General features: G+C 41.4%; 2 protein-coding genes across 4 annotated transcripts in view; both read right to left on the bottom strand.

Moving 5' to 3' along the window:
* Positions 1-237: 237 nt before the first annotated feature.
* LLPH (LLP homolog, long-term synaptic facilitation factor) overlaps positions 238-22,051 on the bottom strand; it is a 556,390-nt gene continuing 534,576 nt past the window's right edge. The window contains exons 1-4 of one of the 3 annotated variants that reach the window (XM_049792240.1): positions 5,235-5,366; positions 4,956-5,118; positions 4,636-4,819; positions 238-1,210 (exon numbers count right to left, since the gene is read on the bottom strand). In XM_049792240.1, coding sequence (XP_049648197.1) covers positions 1,047-1,210; positions 4,636-4,816 — 345 coding nt within the window. In that variant the 5' untranslated portion in view covers positions 4,817-4,819; positions 4,956-5,118; positions 5,235-5,366 and the 3' untranslated portion in view covers positions 238-1,046. Of the gene's footprint in view, positions 1,211-4,635; positions 4,820-4,955; positions 5,119-5,234; positions 5,367-5,414; positions 5,498-22,051 lie in introns of those variants that run through there. The other 2 variants (XM_049792241.1, XM_049792242.1) reach the window with 2 other exon arrangements.
* Positions 5,614-13,454, bottom strand: TMBIM4 (transmembrane BAX inhibitor motif containing 4). Its single transcript, XM_049792234.1, has 7 exons — positions 13,292-13,454; positions 11,545-11,653; positions 10,142-10,247; positions 8,607-8,640; positions 7,495-7,612; positions 6,946-6,991; positions 5,614-6,365 (listed from the first exon to the last, which is right to left on the bottom strand). The coding sequence occupies exons 1-7, from the start codon at positions 13,386-13,388 to the stop codon at positions 6,159-6,161; spliced, it is 717 nt and encodes a 238-aa protein (XP_049648191.1). The 5' UTR covers positions 13,389-13,454; the 3' UTR covers positions 5,614-6,158.

The following is a 22,051-nucleotide window of genomic DNA, read 5'->3' on the forward strand; positions in this document are numbered from 1 at the left end:
TGTAATTATTTCCATCCTTGAAATGAGAGACATTTTAAAACCACAAGCTTTCAGGGCAACTAATTCTTGCATCTGTCATCACATGTTACTGCCAAGTAATATGCAACCAACTGTAGCTAATCACATATAAATGGCATCTGTTATGCAATCGTGCAATATTTTATCCTATGCCCACATTGTAAAGCATGATAGATGAGTACCATTTTAAGAGGAATAAAAGGCTACTGAAAATACATATGGAAAAGTAAATTCTCATTTACTTTACTAAAACTTGGAAAATGTTTTAAATATAACTATCTTATTTCCAATCTGTGCATTTTCATTCTCTCATATTAATAGTAAAAGATTCAGTTTTACTTTCAGTTATTTAGTTCCTACACTATTTCAGTTACAGACAGCAGTGAAATATCTCTTTGTTCCAACAACCTTCTCTTTGCGAACTGAAGTCAGACTGACACTTTGCCTTTTTACTTACAGAAGTTTCATGAAGCCTTGGTGTTGATTTCAGTGTATAATCTCTTTTAAGTTACACTTTAACAGCCTGTTTTCGTTAATTACCAGATGTTAAAAGCCACACAAATCAGCACAGCAAAAGTAATTTTACAGAAGAATTTAAAGGATATGGTGAGTTTACAGAATCCTTTGGTTAAATTTAGTAAAAGACAAGTTACATTGACAAAGACCACAGTACAAAAAACATTTACAGTTTCATTGCTTTTAGGATTTCCTTTAGCATTTTCAGCACTCACAATATAAAAAATGAAGACCTTCCCCCCTCAAGAAAACAGATAACCACAGACACTTAGTCTATTCAAAGGCACTCAGCTTGCTTTTTGTAATTTTTTGTTTGGTTTTTTTTTTTTTTTTTAAAAGTTCGGCAGACATCAAATTGATACTGCTTTCATCATTTGCTGGCCTAACAGTCCCTTCAAAAGTTCGCACAATGCAACAAATTACAGTCGGTGGCCAAGCACAAAAATATGATGTACTTATTTGGGATATTTATTTTGTGACTAAAATATTAACGATCTTACAAAATTCTGATTTTACCAGACTAGGCCTTTGGCCAATTTTGATTTTTTTTTCCCCTTAACACGCTGTGCCTTCAGCTTCTTTCTCTGCCTGGAATTCATCCATATTGGGTACTGTCCATGCTGGTCGAGAAGAGTTTTTTTGTTTCGTTTATTATCTACATCCATTTTGCAGTCATCTGAAAAAGAAAGGTATTTATAGTGAGTAAAATGCATGAATCAGCTTCAAGGAAGCTATTTTATTACTAGATTCACAAAAACAATACAAAAATATCCCTACACACAGAAGTATTTGTATGTAGAGAGCTGAAGGCTTTACACATGGAAAGCGCTTTCCAAACCAATACAACTGCAACCCAGGAACTTCCAACAGCTGATAGTAAATACGCAGAATTTTCCCTAAAGGCCCATGTCTGGGCAAAGCACCTTATTTTTTAGTCTGCCATCTGTTCCAATACTGTGTCTAAAAACATTGTGTGTGGTCTCCATCAAATGCTGCAACCATACAGGAAGCCATAGGCTTACTGAAACATATGCACAATTAAACACTTTTTATGATGTGATGTTTTAGATCTGTTCTAAAAAATTAAATTAAATTGAGTGGAAGATGAAGACAGGTAAAGAGAAGAATAAAGAGAAAAGGTGAAATACAATGACTGTACAAAGCATGAGCCACTGATGCTACATTTGCTTCAAAAAGCAAACACAAGGTCAAGTCTAATATATTTAGAGACAGAAATAGAGGATTAATCTCTAGGATAAGGAAGACTGCCTGTGACATGGGTCACTCCCAAAACCGGCGTCCCCAGCTAGCTAATACCACATGAACCTCATGCCTTGGGGAGACAACAAGGCTACAAGGGGAACACCTTGTTAAGTATAGATTTGAATGGTGCTCTGCTGTTTAATTTCAGCCTTGTTTCCAAACCATCCATGTGCACCTCTAAAAGCTTTATCATGAGCTTTTACAGAGAGGAAAAAAGACTTTTTTCTGTTGTGCCTGTCTGCTGTTGGGAGACAAAGTTCATGAGTAAAAAAGCCAATGTGCTGCTTCAATAGTTGAAGCATGCCAATAGTCTACAGGGATCTGCACCACTGAGCTGTGCTTAGGGAGCCCTGAAGTTGGGATACAAATACTGGCGGTCAGCAGAGAATCAGCACAGGGGCCTGCTGCCTGCTGGCACAACCAAAGGCTGAGCCAGCATGGGACAGGCAGCAAAAAAGTCCCAGCTCCAGAAGCCTCCTGAGACATCAGAGAAACACAAGACGAGGCCTTCTTAACAGCGTTATTTTCTAAATGCCACAGAAGGAGAGAGGGTCTCCAACAATACTACACAGCAAAAACCAACACCCCCAGAAAACCAACTCTACATAAGCTTCTCCGATTCCTGTCCTATCATATGATTGAGGTTAATCTGTTACATGAATTTTGACTGCAAAAAAGCACATCCACAATAAATGTCAGCTGCAGTATTAACTAAACGAAGAAACACTCCTGGACAAAAAATACCACTTGTTTACATAGCACAATGTTTTCATAATACTTTGCAATCTCAAGGATGTTGTAGGAATCAGTAACAGGAACAAATCTACTGAACAGAAGTGGTCCAAGGACATAAAGAAAACCTATCAAAGGGGTTAAAGACAAAAAATGAAAAAAAAAAAAAAAAAAATCTATAAAAGTAGGCAATTGAACCAGACTCAATGGATATGATTACCTTGAAAAATAATGTGCGTGCCCATAAAGTTTTAAAAACAGCTACAAAACCATTTTTGACCAAGGGCTAGCCAGACCTTCCATTATTATTTTCTTAACAAAAACTAGGAAGAAAAATAATTCACAGTGTTCTGTGAAAAATACCTTAAAGTACCACAGGAAAACATCCCTAACAGACCTATACATTTTCTTAGGCTGGAAAATTATTCACCTGTCTATGGAAAGTGCATATTCTGGATGAAGCCTTCAGCTACTTCAGTCCCACGTAACATTTTGCAATGTGAACTCCCTTGTGTCCACAAACAGTTAGTGTTGAACAGTCCTCTCAAAGAAGACATTATTTTCACAAAACTTCTAGTTGTTTTGTGAAATATATACATATACTTAGGTATTTCTGAAGCTGCTATCTCTCTACAAAGGCTGAGTGAAACTGGCCACTTCTAGAAAAGTTGTCAGCAGAGCTGGAAGGGGGTGCAAGAATGACAGATAACCAGGCATTTCCTTCAGAAACTAGATTTAAGACAATAATGTTTCCTCCAGCTTCAGCATCAATATCAGAAGACTGACCACGTCCCAAAACATTCTGGAAATTCAATCCTAACAATCCCATAAAGAACAACTTTTAAATCTGGTTTATGGGACAAATCAGAACCATGGATAAAATTACAAATTATACTCCAAGCTACCCTTAATTGGGCAAGTCTTTTTATATAGCATTCCATTTTCAATATAGTTTACAGGCTCTGCTATTCAACTTCACAACACTTCCCTGTCTTTCCTAATTTCTGAAACACTGACAAAACCAGCTGTGCAACTGACAGTGATTACTAGCATTATTCTATATCCCCACTGTGGTTTCTCAAGAGACTTCTGTATGCCACATAAAAAGCTTGTATCAGCAATACTATAACAGCTTAACTGGCATAAATTGGAAAAGAAAAAAGGACTACAATTTAGCTTAGACTGCAGTTTTGGAAAGCGAAGGTGTCTTTCTGACTCCTGTCCAATATGTAACTATTTAAAACCTTTGTTCCCATTTTCTGGGTTATTTCCTTTACAGATTACATCCCATTCAAGGAACAGAAAGGAAAATGGCATTATCTGTACACAGGTAATGCCACCCACTCCCGTACCATGTGCAGTGCAGCATTAACTAGCACGTAAACCCAAGGTCCCTACTACCCCTACCTTGACACAGTATGTTTAAAAAGGAAAAAAAAATAAATCACTGTCCTCTTGATAAAATCTCTACAAAATTACTTTAGATTCAGGTCCAACTTTTATATATTTTGCATCCTCCTTAAACTAGGAGGGAGATTATATCCTATCTCCTGTTTAACCGTAAATAAAACGCTATGATTGGAAAAACTGCCAAGTGATGAATCCTCACTAACCTGTCTTTAGAGAGAGGCCTCTCCACAAGATACTACATACTTTAAGTCAATAAGCTCGTTCCACAAGGGAGCGGATGCAATACGGAAGGTAGTGTTGTGACATCACCAGATTCAGTGATTTAATAGTAACTTTTGGCTTTAAAAGATAAAGATTTGGTTTTCCAAATCACTATTCTCGACCCGGGACAACGCTGTGTCCGATCACGACGGCGAAAGCCTCAGGAACGCTAATAAGGAATACCGCAGGACGTTCCTGGGCCGGGGTGATCGCAACAGGAAAAAAACCCCTGGTATAGTTAAAAAAACACGCTAGAAACGTGACCGGGGGCGGGGGGGGAGGACAAGAGGGCCGGGCCCCCAGGGCAGGGCAGGCCTCGGGCAGCCCGGGGCGGGCAGCCGGGCCTCCCGCGGGGCCTGGTGGGCTCTGCCGGCCGGGCCCTCCCCGTCCGTCCGTCCCTCCAGCGCCGCCCAGCGCCGAGCGAGCCCGACTCACCCCCCGGCTGGAGGACCTTCTCGGCGGGCAGCACGGTCGCCACCTCCTTGACCTCCTCCATCACGACGTCCGCCTTAGTTCCCAGGATCTTCTTCAGCCTCTCCAGCTCCTTGGGCGCGTTCTTCTTCCTCTTCTCCGCCCGCATCTTCCTCCTCCATTTGCTCCTCAGGCTCTTCGCCATGTCCTGAGGGGAGGCAAGAGGCAGTCGGTGAGGGGGAAGCCGGCGCCGTCAGCTCGGCTGCCGCCCTCACAGCGACCGGACGAGGGGGGAGGGTGGGGGGGTGCCTCCCGCCCTCTCCCCCCCCCCGGCCCCCGCTCACCTCAGCCGCGCACGAGGCCCGCCGCCCTCCCTTACGCTAGGCTGCGTCCGCTCTCCGCGCATGCGCAGCACGCTGGCAGGCCAGGCCCCGCCCCGCCCGCAGGTTCTACCGTAACTCTCCGAGCGAGGGCGCAGGCAGCGGCGGGGGAGCTGGCGCCCTGGAGCTGCGGGAGGTGGGGCGGATGGAAAAATAAACACAGATTTCACCACAAGGGGGGGGGGGGGGGGGGGGGAAGAGAGCTTTTATTTTGCCCCAGCCCCGCGCTGCCGCTTTGCTAACCTCTCACTGACGGGACGGGCGAGCGGCAACAACGCTTTCCACTTTGACACCGAGCGCAAAGCAAGCAAGCCTTTCCAAAGTCTCTTTTTTTGGTTTTTCTACCCTCTCTGCCCTTACAGGGTTTCAACAGCTGGGAAAGCAGCCACTGCGGCGGTGCCTCTCCCGTCAGCAAGCACTCGCCTGTCCAGCGAGGGTCCGCAGCGTCCATTCTCGGTGCCCTAGAGTTCTCCAGTCTCGGCTGCAAGAGCGGACAAAAGGTTTCCCCGTCTTTATTGAGAGACACCATTCACCTTAATATACACAAGCTGGTAAAACACCAGAATCCATTCCCAAATGGTTTTTCGGAACACTGAAAGATAGGCAATAAATAATACGTAAATAAAGAACACTCCCTTTAATTGTTTTAACGCCCTCCCGGCTTACATACAATCTGACAGCCCTCCGCAAGAACACAGCATCCGTTAGAGACAGCATTCCATTTTGCCAAACAAAAAACAGAAAAAAAATTCAGCTCAGTAAAACATCGCACAATGATCAGCTCAGGCTACCCTTACGCAGTACACACACTTATAACCCCAAAGGAAACATTTCCAGCAGCTACAGAATAGCAGAGAGAGAGGCTCACTCTGGAGCAATCAGAAGTTGGCAAACATTTTAACCGTGAATTATGTCAAGTGGAAATTAACTGATTAAAAAAAGTGACTGAAATGACGTCAGCATGTTAACTACATAAAATATATATTCTAGAGAAGAACTTTAGCTACATAAAAAAGCCTTCTTTTTTTTTTTCCCCAAGAAGGGATCAGTATTCATGGAATGAAAAAGTAATAAAGATTCAGTCTCCAGAAGACAGAACTACACAGTCTGCAGATCATTCAAACGCTTAACTTTATATACGCGATAGTCAAACAACACCGCTTTTGACTATTTTTTATTAAATGCCTCCAGTAAACGCAGCAGGTGTAAGAACAGATTGATGATGTCCAAGTAGAGATTGATTGCAGCCAATATATACTCTTCAGGGGATAATTTGTGCATGAGCAAATGCGTGTCATAAATAATAAATCCACAGAACAGAAGAGCTCCAGCAGCAGCAAACACCAACTCCATCGTCTCACTATAGAAAAACAGCTGGAGGCAAATGAAACATGAAAAAAAATTTTGTAAATTTCATTTTCTTTGTAATATGAAAATCTCTCCATAATGATATGCCACACTTAAAACAAGAATACACACTGTCTTTTTACTGTTATGTACAGACAATTACAATATTAGGATGACATTTCAATGTTCTTATTTCATACAGTCCCTAGTCACTCAACCTCCTTAAGTGAGTAAAGTGCCTCCACTTAAGAGAAAGGAAGCTCTCGCCTCCAGAATATTAACAGAAAAATTAGAAAACCAAAATACAATTAAAAGCCCAGTCTCCTTCCCATTCTCTCAAGTCGAGCAGTTGATCGCAACTGACAAATTTTGTCAATCAACGCAAACACCACTTTTACATTAGCAAGAACAGCATCCAACAAAAATCTGAATGGGAAATGAATGGTTAAAAGATCACCAGCATGATCTACAGCTGTAATGGGTCTGATTAGTAATTTTCTTTCATTAAGCTATATTGGACCGTCCAAGACCTTTTTGTTATACCAGAAGTTAGTAAAAGATCTATGTTAAAGAATATTTTTTTAACCCTGAACACAAGGTATCTTACCCTCAAGAAACCCGAGAAGATTAAAATCCACAAACAAGCAAAGAGGCTGAAAAAAATAATAATAAAAATTAAGCTGTAAGCAACAGTATCTTTTCATTTAGATTAACTTAAAATCTCTTCCCTTCTTATAAAACGTCTTCACAATGTATTTGGTAAGTTAATGTCCATAATTCTTAGATGCCAACTGTTCATTGGTATCAGCAGCAAAACTCGGTTTTATAAAACTGTCAACAGTTATGTCCTAACTTTATTTTTTTAAAAATACTTCGAAGAGCTGCCTTCCATCTCAGTGAAGAATCCAGGTAGAGTAGTATTCTAGTGTAATACTACGATTTTAAGAATAATAATCACAGAAAATAATTCCTTACTAAGAAAGCAGAACTGCATAAAATTAGTAATTTAAGATAAATAACATCCTCACCATTCCCTTGAAAGAGGTTCTATTGACTTGAATTTCTTATTATACCTGCAAAGCTTGCTTTAAAAAGGAAGAACTATCTTAACAAAAAAAAAAACAATGTAAAAAAAATCATCAATATGACAACATACCCTGCTCCAAATTTGCTGAAGTCTCTCTTTGACTGCAAGGTATATGTGGTCAGTCCAAGAAATACAGCAGTAGTAAGAATAAAGGCTTGCAACACAATGGACACATCATAGAAACTCACTACAAGCAGAAAAAGTAAACTATCATTTAAAGAACACTACAGTATGTATTTGCTAAGTTATCTTTTGAGGAAACAGAAGTTTAAACTTTCACAGACAGAAAAAAATCATCTTAACTGTGAACAAAAAAAGCAAATTATGCCTGAACTTGTCTTTGCACATCAAAATCATCATCATAGGACTCGCGGACCCTCGCACTAGCCAAGTTTGACAGTTACCTTATAGCTGTAGCTTCTTAAGTGGAAATAACAGATCTTCCCCACTCACAAGAAAAAACCAAACCAAAACAAAGAAAATAAGTATTTTAAGCATAGATATGTGAGATCTTAAGAAAAAAAGCTATCGGAACTTTTCATGATACTGAAACAAGGAGAAAAAAAAATAATCAGTCCTTGTAAAGTCTCAAAGTTCTGATTAGGGAACAGGAGGGGAAAGAGAAGAGAAATGAGTGGAACCTTCTTCTTCCCTCCTTCCTCCTTAATCTTTCTTTTCCCCAAATGACTACTTTTTTGCAGGAGATCATAAGCCACAATGAAGAGGTTTCATCTTATGCTGGAAGCTATAGTGCAAGGTCATGCCATGACTTGTCCGCACACCGCCCCATCTCAACCCTGACAGCGAAGTACAGAACTCTCCAAACAAAAATTCTCTTGGAGGAAACTGGGGGGGGGGAGATAAGGATATTTCACTTGCAGATCAGCTCTGCTGAGAGCTGCCTTATAGGAAAGAACATTGCAAGCTGTACTGGAAGAACAGATGGCACAACTCATTTCTCACTTCAGGTTTGTACAGCTTCAGTTCTGGATCAGAATCCAGTTTCTCCCTTGATTCCCTATTTTTTGCTAAACTCCTATCACTCCCATTGAAATTTTCAAACAGGGCATTTATTATCATTTTAGTCACACCTAGGAATCTCAGATAGCAATTAGTACAACACATCAGATTCCTCTTCCAGTTTCTTTATAGAATCAGATAATAAGATGGCTACCATTTACCTGTAATGGCAACTGTCAGTGCTTCCAGTAGGGTCTACAAAAAGTAAAAAACAAAAAATTACAAGGATAAAAGAAAAAAACCACAAAACACTTACACATAGACTTCCCATGCAATGAGTCCCATTCTGCTACATAATCCCAGCATGTGTTACATTAGCTCTCTTCTTAAATCTTTGTATATGAAAACATGTTTAGTTTTCAACAAGAAAATGGCAATCATACTGTCTTACTGTGCTGGAAGTTGTTGTTACATAAAAAGAATACAACATAAGCTGAAAATGAATGAGAGAGCGCCTCTATAGAAAAAGCCATTTAGGTTTTCTACTCAAAGCACACACCATTCTTTTCACACTCCTCCCAAATTATTCAAGGGGCTATAAAATAAATACCATCTTCATATCTTGTTCAACAGCTAAGTAACTGCACCATCTTCTTTTTCCCACTCATCCTTGGTTTGAAACATCTATCTTAAAATCAAACATGTTATTGATGTCTGGGCTGATGGCCAGTATGGACTGTGAGTTTTTCTAAAAGATAATTTCAAGTTAAGTTTCATTACAATAAAACATGAGAAAAGTCTCTATGTCATGAACCAAGAGGTCAGAAATAACAGAACACTTAACCCATATTCTGTTTAAATCAATTTATCACATACAGATTTAAATCCTTCTATTCCTACACAATGTAAAACTGTCATACCACAAACTCCCACCCCACGTTTGGCCAAACTATTACATCACTCCTTGTTACAGCTGCACTTGTTGAAAGTTTTTAAACATTTTACTCTCCTGCAAGAGTTCAGAAGACAGGAAGCATGTAACTGTGTTACCATTTAAAGGTCTATTTACTTACACAGCAAAACTGTCTTCCTGCTGTATCACAAATACAATTTAGGCAACTCCTAAAGCATCAAATTCTAATTGTGCTACTGTGACTTCTTTTCAGAAAACTGACATGCTACATAATCCAAAACATACAAGAGCAACAGTTAGCCCATACCTACAAATTTGCAGCGTCAGGCAGGAAACTGAAATTTGAGGACAGCTCTGACTGACCTGCTTGTGTTGGAAACATGCTCAGAATTTAGCATCAAGACAACAATAATTAAAGAAATAAACACATATGGCTGGTTGCATTTGGGTCTCTGCTGCAGGTGGTCAACTAAACAAGTAAGGTAACAGAAATGCCTCCTCCTTTCCTACCGAGCAGTTCCATAGAAAAATCACTGACACCAACAGAACAATAAGAGCAGATACATATATTTATACACACACACACAAAAAGCTTGCTCAACCTGATTCCAAGTTCTAACACTCTTCATAAAAAGATGCTGGAAGAAACCCAACGTAGAGGCTATCTAGGAACAATCTGCATACAGAATCTCCAAAAAAATAACTCAGACCTTCCTAAGTATGTAGGGTATCTTTCAAAGAATAAAAGAAAGACAAATTACCTACCACTAGTTTGCTTCAAGGAGTTATCACAATGAAAGACATTCTAGGGACTATTAAAATTGAATATATATAAATACTTACAAATCCAAAAAGCAGGTATAAGTTAACAGGATGCTGGTGTCTGTAGATGGTCAGTGCCACAATTATAGCCAAAGATCCAAATGCAGATATCAAAAGCAAGGCAGGCCTGTAAAGTTCCAGACAAAAAAGTCATCAAAATTAAAATATCTGGAAGACTACAAAACAGTTTATATAAACCCAAGTTTTTAAGTGATCACCCGGACAAAGATACTGCTCAGTACATCCAAAGTAAACGTAAAGCCAGCTTTACAATAAAACTGCTCTAAAACATACCACCACCGATAATCAGTTTAAAATAGTACAGTCACAAGTTAAGACAGTTTTTTCGTACTGAAGCTAAAGATTGCCCAGGAATCCATCACCTGGAGATGAACCCATATGAAAAGGAACATCCAACTGTACTAAACTAACAGTGTTAAAGTATATGTAACATTTTGCCTATTGAGAACTTCAAATTCAGGGGACTGTTTTTTACAAGCACCTGAATGCAACAACCATGGGCGCTAACTGCACCAAAGAAAATCAGTACTGACCAGGAAGTACTGCTATAATTAAATCATTCAAGCAGCCCTCCAAGCAAAAACTGGTCCAAAATCAAATACAAAATCACAGCAGTTCTAAGTGAGCAGGATGATTTTAAATTATCAGATTTAAGTATAAAATTGTAGTTTTACAACCTCTGTTGTATACACTGTAGCTTATACAGAAACTTTCACAGTGTTTGATGCTCCTTTTTTTGTTTGAGCTTTGAAGTGAAAGTAAAAGCGAAGTCTGCAAGTGCACTTGGGAGAAAAGAGAAACTGGACTCAATGCTCTCCTCCCTTCCCCAGTTGTTGTTCTCCCCTCCCTGTTCATCACAGTTTAGATTTTAAGACATGGGTTTTTTTTCTCATGAAAATCTGAAAGGCCAAAAGAAGCAAGCCCACAGGAATTTTAGCAGACTAGTTTTCAGGGGAAAAAAAAGCCAAAAGAAGATGGGGGAGGAAGGGAGAGGAGTAAGACATGATTCAGCTTTTTGGTACAGGTACCTATAAACAACAGCATTCCAAACAGATTCTAAAAGTAGATGCTTAGACCATAAATCAAGAAATGTCAATAACTGAGACGTTCTGCAACTGATGTATAGGTTTTCATAGCAAAAAATATTAAAATAAGCACTATTAATAATGTATTGATTAAAATAAACTTTAATGATAATAATAGAAATAAATTTTAATAATAAATTAAGGACATAAATGTCAGAGAAAAAAAAGTTATTTCCTAATCAGGTTACACAATTTCTATTACAGAATCAAAACACGGGGTATAAAAACAATTAGGAATACTGAAGCGTTCCAGAGCAACAAACTACATAAAGTATACTTAACACACAATAAAGAGCTCCATTTCATTTTAGTGTTTACCTTTCATGAACAAATGCCTGCACTCCAGTAGAGTACAGAAAAATTGCAGATGTGACTGTGGTCAAAAGAACTTGAATGGAAAGAATGCTGTAGACTTTGCGTAGAAAAGCTAGAATAAGGAAAGTAAAAATGAAATCACTTTTGAGTTATACTTGCAAAGTTCAACAGTAAATCAGATACAAGTTTTCTATTTGATAAGGAACCATTAGAAACTTTATTCAGTGAAAAAGCACAGAGCAAAGAGGTAAGAAGCCATTTTTCCTTAAAAAATTGACACAGTATTTCAGCAAAATTACACTTACTCCCAGGCTTCATTATTTAAACAATAACAATGATGCCAAAAGAAATACAAAAAACATTTGCAAGGAATTTACTTCAGACCATTTTAAAAACTACATACACCTAATCTCACTAAAATAACTAACAGTATACCTTCTGCATCACATTACTGGTATCTAATGGACCTAAATGAAGATTAACTTGGAAGTTCTGTGGAAGCCAGAAACAGCCATAAAAGTTTAAAAAGGAAAAACTTTTACAGTGATACTTATTTGATTGACCGTCTGCCATGTTAAATATCGTTTATCATCATTTGCAACTTGCACTGTACTGAATACAGATACAGACTGCTAGAAAAAAATTTCTAAAAAGCCCCAGAATTAAACTAACAGGCTTCATAATTCTAGAACTATGAAGAGTGGAGAGCATTCAGGACATACTGATATATCACACAGATATTCTCTGTTCTGAACGGAAGGAGACCAAGTCCATTAGGCAAAATACTCTGAAATGAAGAATAAGCTTACAGGGAGAATCAATTCAATCTTTAAAGCACAGCCTAAAGAAGTTTAAGACAAGTAAAGTTAAATATACTTGTAAACCATGAGGGATTGGGGCCTACTTTGTTGTAAAAAACTGAACAAACCTAGGAGTAGCCTGCTAGCTAGCATAGCCTTCTCTCCACGGTATTAAATGCATCAGCAATTTTGGTAACGGCAATACCTCTTTCACATTTCCTATGGCTTCCAAACAATATAAAAACTGTATTTTTATTGGAAGCAGTCTCCTGTTTATCAGAAATATGTAATAAAAAATTCACAGTACACGTCTGTTTTTATTCCAAGATGTATCCAGTAACACTATAACTACTTCAGCAAGGACTACCTATGAGACACCTTCTACAAGACTACTCAATGCATTCGAGACCTGCGTATTAACAGCAGAGCGTATTTCATGGCCGCTAACAGGACCTTGTCGCACGGAACCGGTTCAGCGGAACAGACAGTATTTAAACACCTCACAGGAAGAAATTCAAATCCCTCAGCCTCCTGGTTAAACTACTGCAGTTATGGGCACCAATTTCAGCATTTATGCACCTCATGTATCGCGTCTGGGCTTCAAAACGCATCACTCCGGGAAAAATGAAGTCTGAATCTAGATTGGTTTAATCCCTCTGATAAAAAGACCTACCCCCGTATGCTTAAATGACAAAATCTGTCGCCGACCACCGATATGTCCCTCACCCCCGCTGTTTAACCCGCACTAAGTAACTCCCTGGCTCCCCACTCGCAGCCTTTACCCAGAAGGTTAAAATATCGCGCAGAACTTGAATTTAGCTCAACGCCACCGGCGCCGGACACCCCCGTTGGCGGCCCAGCAAGGGGAGGCCGGGGGGGGGGCGGGGAACGCCTCAGCGCAAGGCCTGGGGGGGCCGGGGGAGGCGGTCTTGCTCATCCCCAGTCCCTACCCATGCGGATATGGACGCTGGCCGAGGCCACGTTGCTGCCATAGTTGAAGTCATCTTCGATGGAGCTCCGCGGGTAGAACTGCTGCTCCGCCGCCATGGCCGCCGCCGCCTCCTCCCCCAGCACCGGCGACAACCGCCCCGCTTCCGGCAGAGACAGTCGCACTCCGCACCGCCGAGCAGGGCTCTCCGTCGAGCGGCCGAGCTCGTCGATCGCGGCCGCCCGCTTCCCCAGGGGGCGCTGTGGGCACGGCCGTGCCCCAGCGCGGGGCGGGGGGGCGGGGCTGTGCGCGGCACCGCCCCGTAACCGGTCCCAGCCGGTCCCAGCCGGTCCCAGCCGGCCCTTCCCGCCCAGCCGCCCCTGCGGTCGCGCCAGAGTCTGCAGCGGGAGGGAGGCAGGGCTGAGGAGGGCGGCGGTGGCTGTGGTACTGACACTACCCTGCTTTAGCTTTTAGGCGCAGGTCGGGTTGGGTTCCCCGGGGGAGATCTCTTGGGTGTCCCGCTGGTCAGACACCCAGGCCTGGCCCGTTCGCAGTGGCTGGAGGAAGCACCGTGCTTGTGCTTGTCTTAAAACACCATTTCCTCTGCCCATTTTAGGTCTGAAAGGTCTGGTAAGGATGTTCCAGTGACTGAAAAACAGCCCTTTTACCAGTTTTCACCTTTGATTCACCTCTAGCTGCTGCGCAGAAGGAGTTCTCCAGCAAGCTGGGGCTGTCTGCAGCTACAGACAGGGAGCTGCGTTCAGCAATAACTGATAAAAGAGGCGTTGGGCCTTGACGCTCTCCATCAGCATATATCCCACTAGGGACGAGACTCACTGCTATGAACCATTAATGCAAAGTAAAATTTTGTTAAGGCTTTCTCCCAGTTTTGTGTCCTATTCTTCAAAGTAAAGTCAGTTTAATTCAACAGAGCACAAAGATGCTCAACATTGCTCAGGCGTCATGTAGCACCTTGTACAGTCAGACTTTCTACCTGTGGAATTGCTCCCCAAAAGTTACCCAAAATGGTAGCTTGCATCTAGGAATCCACAAAAGCTAAGATTTTGGTGGGATATGGGATGGGGAGCGTGATATGTTATTCTTTAACTTGCAAATATTATCTGAAGCATGCCAAGAAACCGAAGTGATAGACACTTTAGAAATGTATATAATAGATTAGACTAAAAGTGCTTTTGATAATTGGAAAATAGTGGCCTCTGCTATATTCAGATTCTCAAGGGAGAAGTAAATAAATTATATGATTCTGTGATGAAATAATTTTGAGCACAGTTCTTCTACTGAGTTGACTTAAGATATTACATTTCAGTTGCAGATACAAAAATTATGAACATGACTTTATATTCTGGGAAGTATTTACAGTTTTCCTAATGTCATTTTGCATTTTTAGTTGCTGCAGAGCAGGATCTTTCAGCTTTAATCCTGAATTTGGAGATTTATGCATTGTTTGCATTGCTGAATAGTAACTGTTTTGAAATAATTACGCTGTCTGCTTTCTCACATGTGCCTCTGCAGAAGAACAGCACCGATGTTCTCCCAGAAGAAGCATTTAGGGTTCTGGACAAGCATCTGGTGTTGCCTTCTCCTAATATGTGCAATGAAATTTTCTTTAAAATGCCTCTTAGAGATGGCCTCACTTCTGTGTGAGAAACAGAAAATTTCAGAGCATTGCTGCAGAGTCGACTCCTGCAAATAGTTTGAGCCTAGAGATGATTGAAAGAGAGACATCATAGTAGTCTTCATATACTTTATAAAAGGCTGTTGCAGTTCTCCAGCTGTGGAGAAAGCATCACATAAGAGGTAGTGTGGCTTAAACTGCGGTGAGGAAGATTCAGGGTGAAAAGTTGAGAACTTTTTAAGTGTAATCAGGGTAAAGCTGTGGAATAGTTGGCCGGGGTTTTAGGCACAGGCTGGGAGATAGGGGATTGCAGGAAATGGGCACATGCACTTTTGCACACCCACCTCCTGTGTGGAAAACGTTGGTCTGATGTAGGCCACCAAAAGCGGTAACGGGCTTATGCAGAAAGGCAAGAGACAAAGCAGCAAATGATTCAATAATGCTACCCACGAGCGCAATCTGCCAGGGTTGCTGCAGATGGGAATGGAAAAATTATTTACATCTGCAATACTGATAAAGCCTGTGATTTTCATGCCAAAAGAGAGCATCATTCTTGTCTTAAGATCTTTTTCTGTTACTTGCAGGCACACACAGAGTGCACTGTGCAGTGAGCAGTGCTTGGGAGTGATTGTACTGAACCAAAGTTTAATAACACTGAGCCTGGCTGAGTGCTTTCAATGTCTTTGCAATTTTCCATTCCTCACTTGGGAAAGTATACCTTATAAAATGCTAAATATGCCTTATAAAAAGCAAAGCATGTTTTACATTGCCTTTCTTTTCTGTATTTGATGTTTCCATAAACATACCTCCATCACACTATTTTTATTTGAAACCGCTGCAGTCCCACAGTGACTTGCTTAGGACTGGCTAGACGCTTCCACTCTGCGTGCGTGCGTGCGTGCAGGGGTGAAAGAGCTTTCTGTTCTCCAGGTTCTGGTTTGGACTCCAGTGTGGGGAAAGGAAGCTCGCTCTCACTAGAGCCCTGGTTAAGGACCACGAACTCCTCTGTGCCTTTTGTCTGCGTTATACATAATCGGTGGCTTTGCTGGAAAAAGTCCATCTGGCGCTCGGAGGTACTTGGGAAAGGTACTTGGAGTGTTGCCAGGATTCTGCTTCTTTCCAGAGGTTTGTTTTTAATTCCTTGTGCCAGAGCCCCTTCGTTTGCTGCAGCTTTGAGCAGTGTTCCTGGAGTGACCCCTCTCAGCATCACTTTGATATACATCTGTGTATCTTCACATCATCACAGCCATTGTTGAGGCAGGACTACGCGGTCTCCTCTCCCCAGATTGCAAAGCCCGTGACCTCTGCGTGGCTCCGTACAAATAAATGCACGAGACACGGCTGCTGTAATACTGCTGGAGTGCGGGGTGTGCGGTTCCAGGAGTACACAGTCACGCATGGGGCCCCGTGGCTGCCTGCCAGCCTTTCAACAGGGAGGTAACATCCAGGCAACTGGTGTTCAGAACAGCACAGTGCATGCAGTTCAGATGCAAAGTGATGTGGGAAAACAGAGGAGAGAAGTTTGATTATATAGGTGCATCCGCATGGCCGTTAACCATTAATTTATCCCCAGGTGAACTTTGTTCTCTAAATTTCAGAATAGCTGGCTAGTTAAGTTAGAGGGATCATTTTATTGTGTGACCCTGAGGAATCTTAATTTGAAGAAACATGAGTTACTGTGAAATTATCCTTACCCTCAAAATATGAAGTTTTCCACGAGAAGTGGAGACAATCTTGTAATTGCAAAGTTCTTCCAAATTATACTGCAAAAATGTACAGTATGTAGCTGCAAAACTGTCATGATGTTCTTACAGGGCAGGAAGATAACAAAGAAACTGGGGACAGATGTGCCATCTGTTGCTCTAAAATCCCTGATGGTGAATTTTCAAATCCACTGATCAAGGGAAGAGAGTTTATCTTCTTTAGTACTTAGAGTTTCATGAGAAAGGCTCTACCCTTTAGCAATCAGGTCACCAAGCCAATCTTGCCTTATTCCAGGATGAAGAACTTCTCTCAATGTTCCTTCAGTTTCCTAGAGCCTGCATCTTTGCCTAATGATACATTCTTTTTCCTATTAAATCCCATCTGCATTATATATTTTTTCATTATACCTCACCATATTGTAACTCGATTAGCTCCTTTGTTTTTTTTCCTGTGCATTGTTGATAAGACACACTGGGTTAGTTTTGGGTCCTGGGCTCACTGGAGGTCTCAGTTGCAATAAGAAATGGGCTGTGGCTAGGAATGGAACTATCTGATGGCACTAGTCCATCAATGTGGGGGGTACCAGCTTACCTGCCAGGGAGCATGGTGTGGAAGTTAACTGCCTGGACCTTTATTTTAAGGATTGCGAACAGCTCCTGAACAGACCCGTTGTTTTGACTGATGCGATTTGGTGAGACATTTTGAATGGGGTTAGTGTGGGTATGCTTCCTTTTGAAAACAGGACCTCAGGATCAATGTATCTCTGCAGTTAATAGAGTAGTACTGGTAGTTAATAAATTAATCCTAGCATTAAAAGTCTTCTCCCAAGGTGTTTGTCCATTTATGCAAATCTCATGTCCTTCAAGGGTGCAATCTTACTTTGACAAGTTGAGGTATTTTATATTTAAAGGTCAGGATCAAGCTGAAAGCTGTCTTTGCTTATAATCCCACCTTTGTTATTTCAGTAACTGCTAGAGTTTAAAAAAGAGCATTACCATTTTATTCCATGTGTAAGGCTGAATCCTGAGGAAATAATAGAGTGCTACACTGACAGCCCAGTTATAGGTAATTTTTCCTTTTTTATGGAAGAAGGATTTTTTTCCCTTTTTTCTTTTCTCTTTTCTTTTCTTTTCTTTTTGCATGGAGGTAATGTTACAAACTAAACCAATGTAATGGCTGCACTGCCTCATGAAATAGAAGGGGAAGCATTCTTGAATTTGTTTCTCTGAATGAAACATCAAAACATACCCTGGTTTGAGTTTGCTATTATTTTGTTCAGTTTCAATTTAGCAGTAAGAGCTGCTTGAATTTTGGGAGTGCCATATGGAGTCTGTTTATAAAGCACTTAACTAGTCTTTCTGTACAAATTCCAGTGTGCTTATATGTCTTCAATGGACAGGCTACATCACCTGTAATGGCTAGTCATTCTGTCATCTAAAACGTGGGTGTACTCATGTAAATGAGTTTATCTAAACATTTGAGCCTATTTTGTCATGAACACTTTAAATTCGGAACCTTTTTTTTCTTAGCATTTTGAAAAGTTGAAGTCAAATTTGCTTATTTCTGTTTGAGTGTCTAGTGCAATCAGATCCTGATAAGAGCTCCCACGTGTAACAACAGTAATAGTCTGTATGCTGTTAAAGGAAAAAAAATCCTGCACTTAAAATAGCAATGGCTTTGCAGCTGTTGGTCGGGTCTACTCTGTAGAGATTGAAGAGCAGGATTCAGCTCCAGGTGAAGACAACTGCATTTAGGTGTCTCTAAATAGGTATCTATCTAAGTGCCTAAGCAACCATTACAGTCAATGGCAGTAGGGGTGGCATGCAGATGCCTCAACATGAGTGTCTGGTGCCATTTTATGGCCCTCAGGATATCAATCTCAATTGCATTTGCTCCTCCAGAAAGGCACTGAGCTTCTGTAAATCCTGTTATATCTGCAAAGCCATGCAGATGCCTTGGGTACCCTGGAGCATCCTACAAGGCACCGGATGCCAATGCTTAAGTGATGGCACCCTGTGTATATTGGAAACTATATCATGGCTGGGATGAGGACACAGCAAGGGCAGAAAAGGGGGAGGAGGAGCTGGCGAAAAACATGAAGACATTGGTTATTTCTGTGAAAGAGCAGGCCTGTTGCTGTAGGTTCACCCATAAAACCAAGTCAGCAAAGCTCCATTGATGGAGATGCGGTCCCTGTCTCTGCTAGGAGAGCTTTATCAGTGCAGAAGTACCTACACAGAGTATGGCCCCCTCTGTTCTGGGACAAGTTGGTGCTAGGAGAGCTGGGAGGAGAGGAGGGCACAGCTCTTCTTCGGGCACTGTCTGCACCGGGAGTTTGTCTGGAGCGGCTGCTGCGTAAGGCAGGAGGCATCCCTGAAGTTACCGCGTCTCTTCACTCCGCTGTCATACACAGGTTGACCCCGATGTGCAGAGGCTATTTGCAACTCCTGCAATGCCCTGAACAGGGTCTGGGGAAGGAAACCTGAGATGTTCAGTGTCTTTTAGCGTCTTCAGGCAAAAATACAAAGGCCATACATGGCCCAGGGGGCTTTGGGCCATGAGGTGCTGTTATCCATCAAGCAGCCCTTAGTTTTCCTCCCCTTTTTTTCCACAGCTGAACAGCTTTCAAGACACTTGCTAGAGCTTCACAGCATGGAGGGAAGGACAAAAGTGGTGTGAGAGGTTTGTTCTGGTGCTGACGGAACAAGACCGTTGGCAGCCTCATGCAGGCTCTTTGAGAAGTGGGTTAATGGCAAATCCTTTGCTTATTCACAAGGTTAATTATTTAGTTCTGTGAAGCAGACCAGCATTAAGTGTCAGGATATATGTGCCAGATAGATAATTACTGCTCTTTTTGCATGAGGCAGAAACAAAGTTCATGGCTCCAGACATAGCAAAGTACTTCCATGTCGCTTCGATGCACCTTTCTGGAACAGCAGTCAGAAAAGAAAAGTAGAGATCCCTAAGTACCACACTTGGTCCAGCAAAGGAGAAAAGAGTTGAAGACAGGTCTCTCACCTGAGAGTTTCCTAATGTTAATTAATATTTAAATACCATTTTAAAGAACATCAGTGAGTCTCATGTGATCTTGACATCAGGAAGAACAGTGGTTTATTAGTCAGCCAGAGGTTTGGATAATCACTATTGAATTTTTAGCTAGATGTTCCTTTTAAAACTTGCTTTTGAGTGATGTGCCTGAGAAATAATATTCTTTGGTGTGAGGTACCTTTGTAGAGATTGTGGACAATCATCTTTGTTGAATCCAGCATTTTTTCAGCACTCTTGTCTGCACAATCCCCATTTGTCCTGTTGAAGATATTGTTTGCACAATCCCTGCCTCCTGTGAAAAACTGCACAGGTTTTTTTGGAAGTGGAATTAGGGCAACATTTTTCCAGTGTTTTTAGGATTGAGATGTATTAACGCCAAGTGTTAATGCTGTGACTTAATAAGCAGAAGCATCACTTCTGCAGCAACATAGCAGCTCAGCTGTCCCTGTTCATTTGAAAAGAATTACATATTTCACTCCCTGTCCAACAAGGACTGCTATTAGTGGCATTACCTCTACAAAACATGTGTTGTCCAGTTCAGTAAAAAATCCACGGTGCTGCCTTCTCCAGAAGGAGGTCTCTACTAAGAGGTGAGCGGGCTAGAGAGCGGATTTACAGTCAACAGATCTGTCGCCTCTGTGGTGGCTGTCAACCCGCTACCACCTGGTATCAAAATGCCCACACTGTGGTTAATAACGGCCAACTTTAGGGTACGTGCTGGTTGAGTGGGCTGTAGCATGTAGGTACGTCCTGTCTTGGTCTTGCAAAAAGTTCCTCTAGGACACCAGCTGTGCTTGAGCTCTGTCCCTCCTAAAAGCGAGGCATCTGTGTTATGTAAACAAGGGGAAAGTCCATGTTGAGACATACCCTGTATGTCTTTTGCTTTTCGGGAAAGCACAACCATATCAAATTGATAGGTCAAGTACACTAATGTAAGGGAAGATATTTTTGACAGCAGTGTTTGATTCTAAGCCTGTTTCAGACATGGCTGGTACTAAGCATGCAGAAAAGCAGCCAGAACTATGTAGTTGCGGTAGTTATGCTAAAAAAATGGAGTGATCCAGTTAAATTTCTACTGTAAATCCCTAAACTTGGCCTACTGTCATCTGTGTGAGATCTTACTGACCATTCTGTAAGCATGCCTCATGTGGAGCACATCTGCATTGTATTACATCCTAATCCAGCTATTCAATCCTGCTTTCGGTTTTTTAGAGATCCTCGCCTGAGAAAAATAGATTTTAAAATTATTTTAGAAGATGGTTGTCTCTATAGCTTAATGAGCCAGCCATTAAAGTGATTGATTCATTAAATATAATACTTGGTGTGAGACATCTAGTCTAATTAGAAGTCTAGTGTCTCTGCTAAAATATTAAACACATTCATTAATGCCGGCCAACAAAGTAATTGTAATTGTAAGTGAACCCTTTAAATGGTGCTTTTTTGATTCCTGGCCAAAAGAAATAGTTGTTCACAACTGTTGTGCAGTTACTTTAAAGCAGTACATCCAAAGTTAGCAGCTGTGTTTTAGATGCTACCACTTTAACTGAAAATCAGGGGCAGGATTCTGCTTAATCATCTCTGTAACAAGGAGAGAGTGATCTGTCAGCTGGCTTCTGAAGAATCACTTCCAAGGTATTTTCTAAGAACTGGATCTCAGTCTGAAGACCCCTGTCCTCTAGTATATATAGCACGACTGAAATGTCTGATTTTACATGGCTGTAATGCAAGTCATGCCAGACAAAAATGGCAAAAAAGGTCCGAAACTCAGCACAAGCTCCTCTGGCAAACTAAAAACCAAACCAAAACAAAACACCTTTTACAAAAAGATTAAATGTCTTCAAAATGTCAGACTCAAATAAATGCCCTCTACCACGCCTCTGCGCTCGTTCCTTAAATACTAGCAGACTCTCCGCAAACAAATGACACAGCATGGACTTCAACTGCCAGGGCTGCCGAGGCAGACTCTGAATTTCCCAGGTCAGTGGAGAGTTTCTGTGCAGAAGGCTTCCTTGCCTGGCACGTGCCCTCCCTGCGTTAGAGCAGGGGGCTCGCACCTCCGTGGGTAGGTCTGGGACTGTCTTAGAGTTCAACTGCTGGGGGGTTTTAAGTGCTTTGCAATACACATGCATACACAGATTATTATGAAGATTCGTGTACTTTTTTGAGGGTGTGGAATTGGGCCGTATTGAATATTGCTTGAGCCAGAAGTTCCTGCCAGAAAGGTGGGATTTACAGTCCCACTTAAAAAAGCCTTTGATCGCCAGCATTAAGTAGTCACTTTAGCAGAGTTTGCATGGATTTGGGACTGACTCATGATTTTGCTCTTCCCTAAACTGGTTCCCTTGCTTGATTTATATACAATGATTTGTTTACAACTGCACATTAAGCTAGGTT

The sequence above is a fragment of the Accipiter gentilis genome, chromosome 34 (genome assembly GCF_929443795.1).
Source record: "Accipiter gentilis chromosome 34, bAccGen1.1, whole genome shotgun sequence".
NCBI lineage: Eukaryota > Metazoa > Chordata > Aves > Accipitriformes > Accipitridae > Astur > Astur gentilis.

Excerpts from the sequence above, each read along its gene's own strand:
- TMBIM4 (XM_049792234.1), bottom strand. The coding sequence starts at position 13,388 with ATGGCGGCGGAGCAGCAGTTCTACCCGCGGAGCTCCATCGAAGATGAC. Across the intron at positions 10,248-11,544 it reads CAGGCATTTGTTCATGAAAG|GCCTGCCTTGCTTTTGATAT; the intron begins GTAAACACTAAA and ends GGAACTTTACAG. Across the intron at positions 6,992-7,494 it reads TTCAGCAAATTTGGAGCAGG|CCTCTTTGCTTGTTTGTGGA; the intron begins GTATGTTGTCAT and ends TATTTTTTTCAG.